At 38.9% G+C, this 19819-nt stretch overlaps 1 protein-coding gene across 1 annotated transcript in view; it reads right to left on the bottom strand.

Annotated features, from left to right (window-relative positions):
- The window catches only part of LOC306899450 (solute carrier family 66 member 2), a 27529-nt gene continuing 7710 nt past the window's right edge, over positions 1-19819 (bottom strand). Inside the window, exons 4-5 of the mRNA XM_079465708.1 lie at positions 10612-10828; positions 1-3015 (exon numbers count right to left, since the gene is read on the bottom strand). Coding sequence (XP_079321834.1) covers positions 2841-3015; positions 10612-10828 — 392 coding nt within the window. The 3' untranslated portion in view covers positions 1-2840. The remainder of the gene's footprint in view (positions 3016-10611; positions 10829-19819) is intronic.

The following is a 19819-nucleotide window of genomic DNA, read 5'->3' on the forward strand; positions in this document are numbered from 1 at the left end:
AGAGCTTAACACTTTCGGATCAGTGAAAGTCTTTATTGTCCAGAACTGACACTTGCCTCACACACAGAGTACAGAATCAGGAACGGATGGAATATGAGTTTTCAATTTTACACCCCACTACACTGGTCACACAGGCAATTTACATTTCATTAAAAATGGGCAATCATGCAGTAGATGTTATATAAAAACAGTATGTTGCTGGAGCATTGCAAATCCAAACAATTCAGTCTTGAGAATTCAACAATCAACACAGGCTGATAATGTAGATAAGACTAAATAATGAAAACATTATTTAACATAAACACAGTACAGAGAATTGTGTGTTGTTTCTTTAAATAAAAAAACAATGCTTTTATACAATCATATTTAATCCCAATAATTTGTATGTATGACATATACACAGTAGCAAAAACATCCCATCTGACAGTTGCATAGGCTGATATCGTTATATATAAAAACTGTATTTATAAAGAAAACTTGCTTTTTATCTCAAATTGCATGGTGCTTTTCTGACATGACTTAAAGGACAAAAACGTTTAGAACATTAAGGCAACATTAAACGGTCATTATTCCACAACATTAAACACATAATAGAGCGTTATATTGCTCATCAGAGCGATTTCCTTACCAAAGACGAGAAAAGCAATTTACCCGTCATGTGCAACTATCAAAACTGAAATAGACAAACATGAATTTATACAATACAATAGAAAGATATGCACAACTGTTAAACAAAACATGTATACATGTTTTATGTAACAATAAATGTAGGGAAGGAACTGACCCAAAGGAAAGGGACAAAATCAGACAAGAACTCTTTAATATCTCAACTGTTTCTCACAGACAACAACAGAAATAACAAGGAGTACAAATTTTGGCCTCCGCACGGCTATCTGTAGATTATCCCATAATTTAAATCCAATAATATTATTTCTACCATTTAAGAAGTGACATCATAAAGACATATTGAATACTTCACACAAAACAGATATACTGCATAATGTCTCCTGAGACTGTAAAGAGCAACATCTGAGATGGCACAGTTGGAATGGGCAGACATGTTTAAGTTTCATGTGAATAAATGTGTTATTAGTTTTAAGCTTTGCTGGGGCCAGATATAGCTGAGGAGATTAACAGCACAGCAGAGCAACGATTTCCCTCACACACAGCCCTACCACATAACAACTAAAGCGAATAAAACCTGCCCATGCAGATAGGAAACAGCTGAGCGACTGAAGCTAGGGAACCATCCATAATAACCACAGTAATGCTAAGGGAGCCACCAGGCTTAATAGCTCCACGTTAGTGTGAAATATAAGCAAGACTGTGGAAAGAGACAGAGCCAAAACAAAAACCAAGATGGAATCTAGAACTGCTTTTTAAAGGCCACATTTGTATCCCCCTGAGTAGCGCTAAATTGCTAATGCAGGATTTAAAGCTACAGTAATATTATTTTGCGGTGACAAAATACATGCATCACAGTGTGTGAACGGTAACTTAATGGAGTGGGACTGTTTTATGTCGAGAGCTTATCAGAACTGATCAACAACACTATGAGTCAAGCTGAGGTGACTGTACGTTTATCACCAGCTTCATTAACTTGAAACATGAAAACAGTACAAATGTCAATTTCTGTGCAGATTGCCCTTCATCTTGGCATGGCAATGTGCTTGGACAAACATGGATGATATAAGACTGGTAATGGTCAGGCGGAGATGTCATTATTGTCATCTTTGGAGGATAAAGAGAGCTATCAACCCAAGATTCCTCAACGTCTGTCCATCATTGGCTTTTTTGTTGTGTAATATCACAGGGGTATCCAGTGCAGTTCCAAAATACCTTTCCACTTTGGTTCAAAATAACATTGGATTTGTAAAATGCTGGCACCAAAACTGTGATATTAAACAATCTTTTAGTGAATTTACTATTGGGACTATTGATCTATGTGAATAATAAACCACAACTAATCCATCGGTTTTTATGTAAGCAAAGCAAATGCCATTTTGACATATCATTTTTACATTATATATTTATGGCATGCCCTTCATGCATTTCCACTAATATATGCAGGTAATTAAAATTAGGCAATAAAACCATACATCAGGAAATGGACTTGAAGTCTAACATCAATATGCTGTTTAATTTGCTGCCTTTTATGTGCAACTTTGCAAGTAACAGTGTGTAAGTGCTCTTAAATGAAAAAAGGGTCACAAATTGTTGATAAATGAGCTAGCAGTTTAAATTGAGTTTGGGATGCAATTGGCATATGCTCCTTAATTTCCCAGTGGTTCAGCTGCACTGAGAATGTAGCAGCTCTCACAAATGCTAGTAAAAAGACAAATATATCTAAAGATACCCATCTTTTGTAAGGGTAATAACCTTAGGAGGAAATGTACATAAACAAAAATGTAAATACATAATGGTGTCTAAAGGCCTGCACATTGAAAAGCTTTGAGCAAAAACTACATAAAACCCTAATAAAAACCTAGATAAAAACACATAAATATGATAAAACATGAAGTAGAAATGTATGTAAGATTCTGCAAGATTTCTAAACCGTGTTAATTTTGTACAAAAAGTCAAAATTTGTATGGTGCTCTATTGATTGTTATAGGATAACATGGATTGTAAGGTTTTGCAAAATCCAACCCATTTTAAGTGTATTTTGTCATTTGAGAGCTTAAAAGTTAAGCAACCGTGCCAGGTTTATAGACCCCAGTATATGCATTCTCTCACTAAAATCTTCAGAAAATGTAACGGCACAGTTTTGCAACACGCATGTAACATGGTACTGTATGTCCTTGTTTATGAGTGGTGAACCTCATCGATCAAATGTGAGGTCAGCCCAGTTTGCTTCTGGAGTCTTGGCCATAGTATCCCACCTGGAGCAGAATGGCAATGTCAATCAGGATCTGCACTGCACCACAGACCAGAAACTGTGTGGGGCTTTCATTGATCACAAAGTATGTGGTCTTAAAGATGTCACCAGCAGTCCATAGAATCACCATCTTTACACTGAAAAAAGAAAGAGTGAAAATTTACTGAAGCAACCCTGAAAGGGCATCATGTAAAAGTCTCACTTAAGTTAGAAAGAACCCAGTTCAGCTTCAAAGTTTTGATAAATGGACCTCATTCGAAATCTTTTGAAAAGCCGCACCAATACATCAGACTAATGTATCGTACAATGTCCTGTCCACCTATTGATATAGCCATACATCTGTAAATCTCGCACAGGTGTACATATAATGTATGAGTCTTGGGCTATCGAATGCAGTCAGGTGCAAATTTCTGTTACACTTAATTGAATCTAGAGGAGGCAATAATTCAATTTATATCCAAAACCTGAATTGGAGAGATACTTTAGCATTTAGGTTCACTGCAATGCATAAAACTATTTCCGAACCTCTACCTTATGACGGTTTAGAAAAATCTCTCAGATTTAAACAGGCTCCTTTGTTCCCTTTATGCATACACATTAACATTCAGCTTTTACTTTTGTATTTGCTCTGAAACGGCTCCACCTATACTGTAAGGGGACGACCTTCAAAAGCACAACATTTTGAAAATGCAAATCGTAATTTTGCCATGCAAGTCCTTGAAAAACATGACGTTTTAAAACTTTAAGAAACAGCCAAAATGTCCTCAGACAGGGAGAGACACTGCATTCCCTGGCACCCCCACCTGCCATACATCCTTCTATACCAGCAGTATTTATGCTGAATGAGTTCATTCATTTCATCCGAGTGAAATGAGAAAGAAAGATGGTCTGAGGATGAGTGCAGACTATATATCAGCTGTCACAGACAGCGCGAGATGGGTATTGGACTTTTCACCCTCCTGCCGGGTTGTACGACAAGAGAAATTAGTCTTTCACACAACACCAGGCCGGCGAGGAAGACATTTACAGTACAGTAATGAAATGGAACATTTCTACCATGTCTCTTTAATGATGTAACCCATCTCAACACAAATGTTCACTGTCGTTCTTTGCATTGTTTAGTTTTAACATGAGGATTGTGAAATTAGGAAATATGTAAAGGAAGGTGAAAGCGAGAAAACCATTAAATTGCTCCAGAGACCATCTCCAATCACTGTTATGAGGATGAAACATTAATGAGGTAATTATGGAGGGTGGGTCGTCTGTACAAGAGCACTGCCAGTAGCAGTGCCACACAACAGAGAAAGAAAGCCTCTTAATGGTTCTCCATCTTTTGCCCAGAGAACAGAAAGTCTTCAGATTGTTCCCAAACACTCATTTAAACACAAACACAACCTTTCTTGTCCTGAAAACAAAATGCGCATTTTCTCCAATCTCTCCTTCTCTTGCGAGCCCTCTGCGGATTGAAAGCAGATGAAGGAATCACTCAGTAAATGGCGAGCGGAGCCGCAGGGCCTGAGAGAGAGGTAGAAGTGATTATTGCATTGATTAAGAGAAGTGAAGACACAGTTACAGCACTCCCGATCCACACTGAACAGCTCTGTACTCAACCCTGACAAGCCTTCAATTGATCCTCTTCAACATGACACTCTCACCTCCACACTGAACAGAAAGAAAGGAAGGAAGGATGGATGGATGGATGTATGGAGGAAAGGAAGAAGGAAAATATCAAAAGATATCAAACACAGATGGATGGACAGAAGGAAGTTATGACGGAAGGAAGAAAGTCAAAAAAGCAAGAATGAAAGAAAGTAAGGAAGGAAGAAATGGACAGAAAGAAAGAAAACATAAAAATATATCAAACACAGACAGACAGAAGTAAGGAAAAAAGCAAGCAGAGTGAAAGTAAGAAAGAAGGGAAGGAAGGAGGGAAGAAAGAATCCATCAAAGGATATCAAACAGACACTGACGGTTGGATGGACAGAAGGAAGGAAGGAATGAAGAAAGGAAGAATGTAAGGAAGAAAGAAAACATCAAAAAATATCAAACAGACACTGACGGTTGGATGGACAGAAGAAAGAAAGAAAGAAAGAAAGAAAGAAAGAAAAAAAAAGAAGGGAAGAATGAAAGGTAAGACCCAAAACGAGTGTGCTTGTGATGGGATTTCAGTTTAAGAATTTGGCAAAGACATCTGAGTATGAGTAACATCCTGAAGATCTACTCCAGACAGATGTATGGATAATTCAGTCTCTCTGGTTTCTTCTTCTGGCCTTTATATTGATGGAGGGATAAACCGTAACCAGAGAAGCTTTTGATGCAGTACAGAGTGCACCTCACAGGAGAACCTCTCATCCTCCGATGGTAAAAATGTTCATAAAGTGAGTGAAAAAGGGAAAGTCAGATAAGCCAGACATGCTTCCAGTCATTCTTCGCCAATAGCAAGAAAATGTAAATGAAAACAACAACCTGTCGGCGATGTTCAAGTACTAACCGCTCAAAAAGGATGGCATCCTCAAAAAAAAAATGTATATATACATGTTTGCACCAATGCTGAAAGGAATCTGTCTCCACCGAACGACAAGGAGAGGGCAAGTGAAAGAAAAATACACATGAAAAAGCAAGTAAGCCCTCAAACCCAGTTATATGTTTCTCGACCATATGGCTCGCAAACAACCTCACACAGATCATTGGATATAGATCAAAAAGTACCCAATCCGAACAGTTGGGAAATACATCCGTGATGTGCTTTGGATAGCTTTTCGAGAGCCCAATAAATCAGCAGAGTTGGACACTAAAACAGTCCCGGTGGTACATGATAAGTGATACACTACATTTGGTATGGATGGTGTAGCTCACAAACCCATTAGGAGGTGCGCTAAGTCATATAAATACGCAAATCAACCTGAAAAATAGAGGTTCCTCTAGAAACCCGACGTACATTCTCTTATTTTCCTCTTTCTTCTCCTCTGTGCCTTGCCCGGAAGGGAATGTAAATAAATCTGTTGCTGTGCCCGTCCTGGCAAGCCATGGCAGTTAACAGGTTCTCGTATTCAATCTCACAGCTCTGTCTGATCAATGGGGGCCCCGGCGCACCGCAACTCACCTTGGGTCATCTGGGGATGCACTCCAATGGCTTTTTCTTCTCTAATTAACCCAGACACGACAGCCAACAACTGCAGACCAGCAGCTGTTCTCACAAACTTCTGTTTGTTTGAGTGCCTCGGGGCAGGAGTTATTCAATTAAAGTTACATGAGGTCCGGTCTTTTTTACTTCCTAGGAAAGGTCTGAACCGTCATAATTTACACTCTTTATAGCAGTCAATATGTTGTGTGGCTTTGAAATGAAATAAGAAATGTCCATTGCGGTGATATTCATTGCAGGGCTGATTTCAGCCTCGGGGAGGTTGAGTCTAGCATTTTCCAGACTGTGAGATGCTGTGGTTTGACATACTTGTAATTGGTTTAATAGAAAAAATATATAATTTGAGCATGGTTCGAACCTGTTACCTTGCTAGACTGACCATTTTCTGTTTCACAAAAATATCTTTGTGTTGGAAAAGGGTACTTTAGACTATTAAAAAGTAAGAAATGGTTCTTATTGTATAAGAACATTTTAAGAGAATGGTTCTTTGGAAAACCAAATAGTTGTGATGCCATTGCTGCACCTTTTTTAAAGAGACTAACAGGGAAACATCTAGATTTTTATGAGAGAGATACTTGCTCAATTACACATTCATATGAGGTCACGAGACCAACATTATGACGTCTTTGACAACAATTGGTAACACATTATTTTGATGGTCCCCAAACAGACTGCTGACTGTATAAGTGATCCTGCCTGTGAAAATCAAGCTAAAGTCTGAAAATTTATTTGAGATTAGAAGCATCAAATTTTGATTTCAACCATTCATTTCAACCACTGCTTTCTATGTTTGACATGACCGTATCAATATTAAAGATATCAAGGTTATATTTTCAGAGAATGTTCTCTATGTGGCATGATTTATGTAAAAATGACTTATGCTGGGTTTTCACAAATATAATAAATATTTTACCTAACACCTTACTCTAAGGTCTACCTATACTGTAATGAGAGTAACCAACATGTATTTGCAGTTACTCATAGTCAGTAAAATGTCTACAGTTGACAACTGAAATAAAATGTACCCATTTTATTCATACTAAATTCATTTTCGGATAATCCTGTTTGACATACTGTTCTTAAACAATAGTTACAGGTCCAAAATATAGTGTATATTCTTGGCATGTTGTCATCCAGAAAAATGTATCACGTAAGTATCACAGAATCCATCAGGATTACTGCAAAATGTTATGTTGATAATGCATTTTTTGCTTGTAGCATGCATGCACTATCTATCATAAATATTTTCCGCCTGTGACGGTCAGGATTGATAACATTACATCACATGCACACGAAGAAAACTAAAAGCTAAATAGCTTCAACCAGTTGCTGCAACGGTGGCCAAAACTAATCAGAAAAGTTCACCAGCATCTATGCTAAAAAGTGTGAATTTCGATTCCCCAGATACCCTATTTAAGGTAAGTTACATCCACAGCTTCCTCATCTTTTATAAATACGAGAAATGTTTCCTACGAGCGTGAAACACCCAGGGGTAATCAGGGCTGATCAGGGCTCTGTGTGAGCAGCGAGGCCCATGGCGAAGCTCGGTCTCATGGGAGCATCTGGCTGCGTGTCACTGCTTGTTAAGGAGACAGATTACAGTGCTCTCGGCTTCATCAACACAGCGGGATACCGATGCTAACTACATCCTTGACTTAGCACGAAGCCCAAACCCCAGAAAAATGGCTTTTACCCTCGCTAGTGCTGAGTGCCACAAACTTCCTTAACTTTTCTTTGGAGCTCTTGTGGTGGCTTGATACTCTGGTGACAGAGAGCCGCAGCAGTGTAATGCCTGTTTGGTTTCCAATTTAAGTGATTAATAGCAGTACTTGCAAAACATTCATATGCAAATAAAGCGTATACTATATGCATCACAATCTCATAGCAATTCATAACTATTGAATTCATAACTATTTTTACATAACATCTTTTATTAATCTAGAAACTGAGGTCTTTGCTTGCATCAGATGGAGGAAAAAGATATCCTAAAACAAGGATAATGACTGTGTCTGTGTATTGATGTGATACTCCATTTTCTCGGAGTCATTATATCTTCATAATTAGAAGCATCATTAAAGAACATACCCACGCATATTCACACCAATTTGTTATGTTATTCACACCAGATATAACTGTCAGACACACACAGTAGGGTTTGAGATTAAACTTTAAATAAAATAGTGTCAGCTCCTTTGGTGTTCAAAAACATCAATTTCTATAAAAATTGAAAGGTTAAGTCACCAAAAAGACCTTGTCAAAGAGTCTGAGGGCTTTTCAGAGCTTTTAAAATAGAATACGGCCTCATGGGACAGGGGACACAGCAGGTCTCTGAATGCTCGGTCTATCACTGTCTGTCAGTAGCTTTCGTGTAGCTCAGTAGTTAGAGCATGGTGCTAGCAACGCCAAGATCATGGGTTCAATCCCAGGGATTGCACATACTTAGTTACAAATGTATAGTAAAATACAATGTAAATTGCTTTGGATAAAAGCGTCTGCCACATGCATAAATGTCACTGTCACTGTCTGAAGCTCACACAGACACACACTTCACACTATACCCTGTGCTTACATCTGTGTGTATACCAAAGAAACATGGATTTCAACATTATTTGTTATTTAAGTGAACGAAGACTTCACAAGAAGTTCAAATGAGGAGAAAAGAAGGTCAAATAGACAGTGGACCATTTAAAGCCTTCAGGTTCAATAAATGTCTGGCTTAAGGACACAGTTTGGATCCGCCCGTCTTTGGTGGCCCAAATTAAGGACTATGGGGGGCTGTGGATGGCTGGTCTTGTTAAAGACCGTCTTGCGCGTGTCACTGGAGAAGGTACTGATGTGTAGACAACCATATAACCTCATATCAAAGTGAACGGGAACACTGATATTTCTACAATCGCCAGCTAAAATCCCAATTAAACAACATATTTATAAACATGGTTGCATCACATGTATGCACATGTAACCAGTAGGCAATCCTATAATGCAATGCATCAAGCTTAGTGCACCAAAGACTGCAGATGCAATGAGAGATATGTCTATAACTATAGCATTTCAATGATGGTTACTTACAACTTATTGAAATGCAATCTTATTTAGCTATTTTGAAGTGTCCTCTGTGCTGGTGGTAACCACATTTCAGCACTCAAATAAAAAAAAATCGGGAGCATTGTAAAAAAATTGTCCTCCCCAAAAACGTATTAGGGGCTCTAATGCGTTCTAATGTCTTCTATCATGTCCGGTGTTGACACGGTGTTAGCCTCCGAAGGTTCTTCCGATTACAAAAAGGTAAGAAAGAGATGGTTCTTCCAATAACTTGACTCACCCTTAAGTTTGCTCAGAAACCTGTCACAGCCTATGCAGTGTCATGTGCGACAACATACTGCAGTAGTCTTTACTCATCTGTTGGCTAATGCGTTTTGATGTCATCTGTGCCTCGGCAGACAAGAAGGTGACAGGGTTAAATTCACACGCAGTAATTGTTTGCAGGACATGCTCCACCAGAGACATCATTCATTACATTCATATAATGATGACAATTAATATTAGACAGCGTAATGAGCTTGTTAATTAATGTTACAGCCCAATCTGCTTGAACCCAAAGTCTCCTTGCTGAGAAACAAAGTTGACCTCAATGGAACTTTTACAATATCTCAAAATATCGTCAAAATAATACTCAGATCAAATTTAAAGCAAGGCTAATATCTTTAGCCCAGGTCTCAGTCTGCATAATAATCGCAGCTCAATATCAGCAGCCTTTTTAGTTTCTGTACTCACTCTCCATCTTTTGGTCTGCTCCACAGAGCTCAGTGTGAAACAGGCTCTAGGCGTCCCTTTATGAGCCAAATTAAACATTGTGAGCACAGTTTAGGCTGAAAGAGGCGAAATGGAAGCAAATGTAAATGGCGTTCCTCTCCAAATCCATCTTTTTATGAACGGATGCTTCGCTGCTGTATGTGTGTGTGTGTGTGTAATGCTCTCGCCCTTGATGTGATTCCAGAGTGTCTGCAGGCGTCAGGAGCCCTCGACCAATCACTGCCATCTGTGTTTGTATGTACATTTTTTGTCTGTGAATCCTTTGGTTTCATCATGTTTCCAATGCTGTCCTTCAACATGTATGAGGGGAAGTAGGGCTTTGCAATTCATCGAAAATGAATCGCAACGGTGCGTTTTGGCGTTCATCAATTACAAAAACAAAATAATCGAGGCAAACGATTATTGTGCCGCATTCCACTTTGCAAGGATCCTCTCTTTTCTTGTAGTATAAATCCACAGTGCACACCTTTCCTTTACAGTGGTTCAGCAGTGCTATTTCTTTACATTTATTTTTCAGTTAAATTCAGAGTTTAAAAGCCAAGTTGTTTTCGATTTTCTATGTTGTTTTAAGGGTTAATGAGTAATCGTGTTAAGTAATCGGATCTCAAAAATTGCCAAAATAATCGCAGTTATTTTTTTCGTCATAATCGAGCAACCCTAGGTGGAAGATATCCATCACCGAGACAGTATAGAAATATTTGTGTGTATATAGTGCATAAAAGTTGGTAAATAAATACGGAAGCTTGGAAAAAGCACACAAAAATTTAATTCATCTCACCTCATGCCTCGAGTAGATATGTTGTTGTAGTTCTGAAGCAGTTGAGGAAGGCCCAGCATGGCTTCAAACATCACAGCCAAAGAGCCCAAAGCCTCCACAAACAGAACCCAGTCCACGAAGACAAACGTTATAAAAGCACAAAACAGCGTGAAGCCGAAACAGAAGATCAGGTAGTCTTCAAAGGAACTCCAGCTCCAGAAATACCTAAAGTCCAAATCTACAAGAAAGAGAACATACAACCATATCAAAATGTATAAGTAGAGTATTTCATTTATTAACAATGAGTCTCTTTAAATATCTCTTTATACAACAGAGCAAATAGGCTGTAGCATTTGAATACAATTTCTCTCTGCGCTGTATGCAAAGTAAAATTAGCTCTCTTTCAGCAAATCTTCATTACATACAGAAACCCATTTCCGACAACTCTACATTTTCCGACATACTGTACCATTTTCCTGAGTGCTATGAAATAAATGACCAAGGCCTCCGGGGAAACACAGGCAAACATTCTGCAGTGAGGATTAAGCATTTACAAAAAAAGTAGTCAAAAAAACAACACCGACGTCAGGAACAAAGAAATCTGGAAATAAATTAATAAAACAGAGGAAAGTAAAGACAGGCCTCTTTGTCACAGGTTATCTCTACATTAGAGCTCGAGCACCGTGTAAGACATTCTGGACATGATCAATGAGCACCTGCCCCCTCACCTAAACTGATGGCACAGGGTTCTGAAATGAGCTGACATCAGCTCGGCACAATTTATAGCTAAATAATAGCCCATTTGTTACATAGCTGACTGGCACGTCAAGTTCTGCCCGAGTTCCACGCGGTGTCATTTAGTAGGTTTTAAAATCTGATTACGCATCGGAAGCGAGTTTGCGCCACTTTTGGAGCGAAGATCGTGACATCTTGATGTGTCTGTTTTTTGATTGATGTATCTTATTATGCGAAAGCTCAAAGTGAGAATTGGAAGACAAGATAAGTTCAGAAATAGGAAGGCTTCGAAAATAAAAAAGGAAAAATGCATTTAAAGCTAATGATGGAAAATAAAGGAAAAGACGAATACATTTTTTTGAAACATATATAAAATAAGAAACAAGGAGAAAAACATCTGAATTACAACCTTTATTTATTTTTATTATTACACACAGCCATACTGTACATTTATTAAATATATATTCTCTCCTATGACACACTATTTTGTATTATACTTGTTTTTCTTTTAACAATAAACTTTATTTGATTTTATGTTACATTAGTTTTGTTTTAGATTTCATATTTTATACAATTTGACTTAAACCATGTTTCAAGTTACCAGCAAACTAGTGTTTTATTTACATGCCAAAACTAAAGCTGAATTTCTTAACTGGACATTACCATAGAATAGACAACCCCGCTGTCAGCAGCAGCAAAAACTAATTTTGTAGATTAAACCAGGCTTGAAATATAGCAAGTACAGGCCGTGAGTCCTTTGTCAGCACATTCATATGGTGCACAATAACAAACACTTACAGTCAATTCACATGAAGAACCATTATACAAATAAAGCCCTTTAAGGATTTCATTTTTCATCTGGCCACTGAACCCAACATGAAAATGAACCTCACCCCTCAGCCCAACGGCCGTCTACCCTGGCACCTGTCATCTCGGTCCACAACTACACTTTGTTTTATACATGAAGCCCAAAATGCTAGCAGCAGAAACCCTTTGCTCATTCTCTATTATTACTTCATACATTCTTAAGATCTTTCCGCGTAGTCAGCATACTTAGCATCTATTCTCAATCTTGCACTGCATTATTAATGTATATACTTATGTATCTTTCTCCCTTCAGATGGAAGGCTCCGGGACGAATCCTTTCACATCAGTCCCTCAAATTTTTCTTTGCAAAGGTTGGTGTGAAAGCTTTGACCCAGAGCCATGCTTTCCCCCAACGGTGGCATTCTCTTCAAACCGGCCAATCAGAGCACTGAACAAGGCTAATGGGTCACACCTCAAAGCTGCAGATAAGGGTGCAAGATAAGACACGGAGGAGAGTCTTTTCTGCTCAACTGTCCGCAGATCAAACATTTCAATTACCAACACATTTCCCACCTCAAAGAGGGGAGTGTCTTAACCTGCTGTTGTGGCTCTAATCTCCAGAAAAATAAAAAAACATCCGTGGTCTCAACCCACATCAGAGATCCTGTCATGCCACAGCATCTGCCAGGCATGAAAGGTCTTAGATCCTCGCTGCTTCAGTCAATAACATCAGGGTGAAATCTTTGGCAATGGTGGAAACTGATAAGGATGCCCATGCAAAAAAAGAGCGTCTTGCGCAACCCACACGATGGGCCAAATGCCCAAGTCTGCCTCATGGAGGCGGCCATATTTACGGCCTTATTGGCCTTTTCTCGTGTCCTGTTCATGCCTGGATGAAGGCCAGGGGGTCTATGGCAGATGCTTGCCCAGGATCAGTAAGTCTTTTGGGCTCTATGAGCTCCAACTGTGACCTACCCATCAGCTGCGCTCTAAAACTCAAAGCCTATCAAATCTATACTGAGAAAATAGCCCAGCTTGCAAAATCCCATGTGCATTTATTTATACACAAGTTCATTACTGCCTATTCAAAAAAGAGTGTGATCAAAGTCAGTGACCTCCTGTATGCCTCTACAAATGCTCAGTGATTTTCATGACTGCCACAAATATAATACATGCTAATGTAAAATGTATGTATATTGTACACACACACAAATCTCTAAACGAAATAATGATAACTGTTGAAAAAATATATGGATATATTGCATTACAAAAAAATGCATCATAGCTATGGTGACAGTTGTTTGATATTATGTCCGTTTAATTCTATTAGTTGAGCTGCAAATGTGTGACCTGCATCAACATTAACATGCATGTGACCTGCATCCACTTTATTACAGTGATACTCAAATCTGGATCCATTTTCCTGTCGAGTTCAACCCCAACTCTGATAAAAGACACCTGTACAAGCTTATCGCGATTGCTCTCGTGGTTCTTTAATGTCATACGTCAAGCAATCTGCGCAGCCCTGCATTAAGTCGAACGTGACATAAACACTTTGATTAGCTTGTTCAGGTGTGTTTTATAACAGTTGGGGCTAAACTTGGCAGAAAAATGGATCTCCCAGGCCAGATTTGAATATTACTGCTTTAATGATGATATGACGTTAAAAGCCCCGGGGGCATAATACGATTTAATCTATAAAATTTTGCTATGTACACGTCTATGTCTTTTGAAAATGCGCTTTTCAAACTCATGCTGGCGCCATTCATTTCGTATTCACTCCCGGCTGTCCTTGCCTGCCAGTATGGTGGTGTCAAGAGAATGGGTCACGTGACCTCCGGAGCTCTATTGGCTCTACTAATATAGTTTAAAAACAACCGATGATCAGGGCCAATACAGGTATATCCAAAAATTCTACCAAATTGTCCTGTTTATATAGAGAATGTTTAAGTCCCAATGAACCAAAACTTCTGTATTCTGATGAATTTCCAAGTGAAACGGAATTTAGAATGAGAAAAAGTTGTGCGCGTGGCTTGTTTTTTCGTCGCAATTTGATTGTATGTATAAAACAGAAATGGAACTGGCAGCAGACTGACAGTTGAAGGGGAGGTGTTAACGAATGCTCCGTCCAAGCCGTCTAACATACATCATTTGAGATGGATAGTCACTAGAGGGCGGAAGTGCAGTGTTCAGATTTTAAATGAAGATTATGAGGGAACATGAAATTTAAAAAGAGAATTAGCCACGTTGGTAAGCTATTTCCAACGAATGCTGCAATATTTCATGCAAAAATTGGAATTGGAATTTTTTATTTCACTAGGACTTTAAGAAACATCACCAGTTTGATGTTTAATATGAATTGTCATTATATGACTTAATAACATTCAGAAAGTTAACAATCTATATTTATATAATCTTCAGAATCTATATCACTCTGAATATCACTACCGTGAAGAAATTTAGTATCGGTGCATCTTTAAAATAAAAGATCCAGGCAAAATGTAGTGCCCTGTTCAGTAACTATAACGGCCTCTTTGGTATTAGTTATGTTGAACATCTCATACTGTACTTAATATTCTGGCCCCATAGGGGTCTAAATATGTGCACACCATCTAAAATGGCACCACTGCAGTAGTTTCTAGGTTTTGAGAACACTATAATTAAAGCAGCACTACTGAATAATTCATGATGTAGATAGCATGTTCAGAAAAAGCCATGTTTAGTATAGCTTGAAGGGTGTTATTATGAGTGCAAATGAATCTTCACGTTCTGTCTTTTTAAATGACAAAATTATAACAACTTTGAGCGGATACATCCCGTGAATATTAATACAATACAGTAATACACGCATTGTGCTGCGTTGGATTCCATGCACTCATGCATCCCAATAGCATGCATTTCCTGCCAAGTGTGAAAAGTCTATCCACATTAAAATCCATTTAGGACTAAATTTTAATTGGGAACCCCTGGGTCAATTACCGAAGCTGTCAATCAAGGTGACAAGCTTTTATAAATGCATGTCGTATACCTGAAATGTTTGGTGGATACTGGGAATACGGGAACTATCTTGAAAACAGGCATCGAGCAAGGTAGAAAGACCAATTCTGAGCTTTCCAACCCAAACGTCTCCACAACCGTCAGTTAACCTCATGAGCTTCGACAGACAGCACAGCCCTGACGCAACTTTACAGCAATACATCATTGTGGGGGTAGTCAGAGAGTGATTGTGAAAAACCTGTATGATATTGTGATGGGCTGCCTCAAGGTTTGCCCTTGGCTGAATAACATTTTGTGAAGAAAATAGATAATCGAACATCCCATCCAAGAAGTTACTTTAAAGTAGATGAAAACAGATAATTAGCCAGGGGACCGGGAGAAGTCATTAAGTATGGATTAAACAGACATCTGGAGTTCTGAAATGTACGTGAGGATGCCAAAAAGATGCCACTAAGCGATTGACCCCCTGACAAACTCAAAAGATTAATGTAACCTTAGTAGTGCCCAAATGAATTTTCATGGCACTGCAGTGTGAACTTTTGCGAAGGTCAGTTCTGTTGCAAAGCAGACATGATCCAAAAAGGGTCACACCCAAGCAGATAAACTCAGACCTTAAGACAAACATCACTTGCTATCAAGCAGAGGAATATTGCACAATGGCCAACTCACAATATTAACATCTTAATATTTCTTGTATGTTCTGCTCTGCTTATGTTCTCTACACATGTGTGCCCTCTATACATTTTCTGCACGCTGCAATTTATGGCGCTGCACTAATATTAATGCCTCCATTTATCTCTGTTCACTGCATTTGCATGAACATCACAACTAGCTATGATGCTAGGATTCTCAAATCTTAGAATGAGGACAACAGTAAAAAAATCAGCGTTGCATGAATTTCAACATATATAAAACAACACTGTACCAAATAGAGGAAATAGACAAATCAAACTTAGTTGAAATTATGTAAATCTAGGCCAAGATCCAGATGAAGTGATGATCTGCAATTACCAATAATAATGATTTTTGGCAAAAAACATGAAATATGCAGAAACAAGGTTGTAGAAGGACAGCGGGGAACTGGTGGTCTAGACGAGCACAAATGTCTCATTTTAGAGAGCCAATTCAGGTATTTGGAAATTTCGCAAACGCCCGATAAAACAAACAACACAGACGGGACGTGCAAACAATCTATGCTATCAGGGGCCGCAATTAATTCTCAGTTAACTTCCCCCGGGGTCTCTTCCATTCAAAGTGACCTACACCAGCCTTTTAGTCGGTGCTGTGATCAGTCAAATGACAGCCACATCAAAAGTGACCTTGCATCATCATGAACCAAACGTATGGAGGATGGACCTCACCGCCAGTCATCAGACAGCACGTTCCTCAGGGATTATCAGTCATTTAAAGAATCTTATCTCTCTTCAAGCTCCCTTGTTGATGCTGTGTCCTGGTCAATATTTAAAGCCATTATTGAACACAGTCCTAATTTTCTTTTGTCCCTCTCCGCTTATCGCAAATTATCCTCTGTGCAGCTGCTTGGCTTTTGATGGACATCCAGATCACCTTTACGATGTGTGTTTGGATTATCCTACAAAATCTAAATCACTACTATGATAAATCGAAGTGTTTATTAAATGAAAGTGAAAAGAGAGAGATCAGGTGTTTGAAATCACACCATTGTCTAAGATCTGCTGCATCTCAAACATTTTAGACCCTCCGGCGAAAACACAAAGAACGCAGCGGCAATCCTTCAACCTGTGCAGTGATCCTCCAGCTAAGACAGCAGGTAGCGGTGGATGGAGGGCTGTGGCAGAAAGCTACATCACTTCAGCCAACTGTGCTGATAGAAGAGAAGCTTAACTACACGGCACATGCCTGCCAGCCCTGTTTGTAACAAACACAAAGCTGTTTACAGGACAAATACATTAACCAATTATACACTTCGGGACTTAAATTGGGGTTGTGCTTTTTCAAACTCTTTTTTTTACTTTAATGTAATCACTGAATATGTAAACAGGATACAATAGATCAGTTTGAGCTGCTATGGTTCATTACATTCTCATGTCCCCCTTGGCTCTAAAAGGACGTAACAAAAACAGGGAAAAACAAGAAAGTGCAAATAATATGCAAAATGTATTAACAGAATACAACAATACACAAAAAAATAAAATGCAGCGTGGAATGGTCAGGAATCCGTGGTGTACAGTGTATGCATGAGAATGGAATGAACCATCACCATAGCAATGTTGGATGTATTAGTACAAGGTTAAACAGAACCCAAACGAAACCAAGTCCAAAGAGCCGCCTGCCCCGGCCAATTGCCAAACTGCTTTAACAGCAGGTGTACTCGCAGGTGAACTATCCCTTTAAAAACGAATAAGGCAGCCCTGTCCAGTGTTCACTTAAGAGGGACAAAACTGTAACTCGAGCCTTGATACCACATCACAGTCAAGACATAAAAAATGAAATGTTTGGTGTCTAAGCAAAGACTCTGCTTTATGATGAAACCGTACCCGCTCACTGCTGTCTTCTCGCTCTGCCAGTAATTACCCGGGCAAAAAACACAGCAGACAGCCTGTCAGTGCCGAACCGTGCTTCATCAGGGATTCTTGAGTTACGAAGCCGCACTGGATATGACAGCGAACGAGACAGAGAAAGAGACAGGATTAAAAGAGATATGGGTTACATAAGACTACGAAAGCTCGGTGAGTCAAGGACACAGCACAGTAAACGCACACACACGCCACAGGAGGGATTCCCCAAACAATGAGGCTGCGCCGATGCTAGATTGCATCTGCACTGTGACTATGCAAAGACTGCAGGATGTAGAATGCGCTACGCAAACTCACTCAATGACCGGAGGTGTGAAACCTCAATGTTAATGTGGAAAGAGGAAAACGTGGAGGAGAGATAAAAACAGACAGTGTGCAGATGGAGTTGAAGGTGAGAGAGAGCACAATAGAAGTGTGAAGAAACAGCAGCTGGTGGAGAGAGAGAGACCCTCTCTCTGATAGTGGTCTCCATTAAACGGAGATAAACCAGTGGGCAGAACCACAGAGGCGTGCAGGACACACACCACCGCATATACAAACTGTATGCAAAGAGACACACAGTTACATTTAAAGGGATATTTCAACCCAAATAAAAAATCCTGTCATCATTTACTCACCATCATGTACTTTCATGCCTGTATAAATTACTTTGTTGTGATGAACACAGAAAGATATTTAGAAGAATGTTCGTATTTCAGTACCGTGACATCATTGACTACCATAGTAGGAAAAATTAAATGGTGGTCAATCGTGCCCCAGAACTGTTGTTTTCCTAAATTCTTCAAAATATCTCATTTTGTGTTCAACAAAACAAAAAAATAAAATATTTCTTCCCACTTTGGTAGTGGATGATGTCCCAGAATGAAAAATGGCTAACATTCTTCCAAATATCTTTCCCTGTGTTCATCGGAACAAAGAAATGTATAAAGGTTTGAAACAACCTGAGGGTGAGTAAATAATGACAGAATTTTTGGGTGAATTGTCCCTTTAACATTTCAACCGGTTTCTCATTCTTGAAAAGCCTGAAACTCTTCTTTAGCAAATGCATTTCACCATCATTCATATTTACTGTGGATGGTTTACTCTCATCTCTCACCACGTCCAAAGGGTCAAAGATCTTCAAGTACATTAAAAGGATAGTCTACGCAAAAATGAAAAATGTAATTTCACCCTAATGTAAATCTAAATCTGTGTGAAACACAAAAGATTATATTTTGAAGAGCGTTGGTAAATGAACAGCACTGACCACCATTGACATCCACTGTATGGTCACAAAACCACTAAAGCATTTCTCAAAATACCTTCTTTTGAGTTTCACAGAAGAAAGAGCCACAAAACAAATTGTTTTGGATGAATGTCATTAACTTGATACATGGACTACATCAGATATCTTTCATGTTTTATATTCAAAATAGGATGCTGGTCTTCTTAAGCCTGTGATGGAGGCTCAAGATGGTTCTGATTCTGAGGTAAAAAAGAAGAAAATAGATTTGATCTTCCTTTCTCATTGTTCAAGGAATACTTCACCCTAAAAGTCTTTAGAATTATTCCAAGCCTGTATGACTTTCTTTTTTTCTGTGGAAGTGTTATGCAACAGAAATATATAATGATTAGAGGCTGTTAGTCTCCAGAAAACAATGACACTGGTTAAGTTTTAATGTGCTGGAGGATGAAAAATTAGTTTGAGCTCTCTTGGGATGAAGGTTGTCGTGCTCGGGAACAAGAACAAACCAAAAATACCATTCAAAACTGCATCGTCACTAAACCTCCAAGGAAAGACAAAACCATAAAGATTTGCAACAAAACTTTACTAGTACACAAACAAAACTTTAGTGTAAAAAAATGAGCAGTGGGCGCCTTTTATTTCTCACCTAATGAAATGGGTGGAATCTGTCCACACGGAGTGTGATGGATGATACAGATCTGCTTTAAATGGGCCTTGAGAGAGAAAAGGAAAGGCAATGAGAGAGACAGAGAGCGAGAGACTGAGAAAATGAAAACGGAGAGAGAGAGAACTAGACAGGCCAAGAGAGAGATACAGATAAAGGGTTAGGAAGAGAATGAGAGAGTGCAATCGAAAAATGAATCAGAGGTCACTTGAGAAAACAAAATGAAAAAGGAAACAGTGGGGAATC

This window comes from Barbatula barbatula (assembly GCF_947034865.1).
Source record: "Barbatula barbatula genome assembly, chromosome: 10".
Classification (NCBI taxonomy): Eukaryota; Metazoa; Chordata; class Actinopteri; order Cypriniformes; family Nemacheilidae; genus Barbatula; species Barbatula barbatula.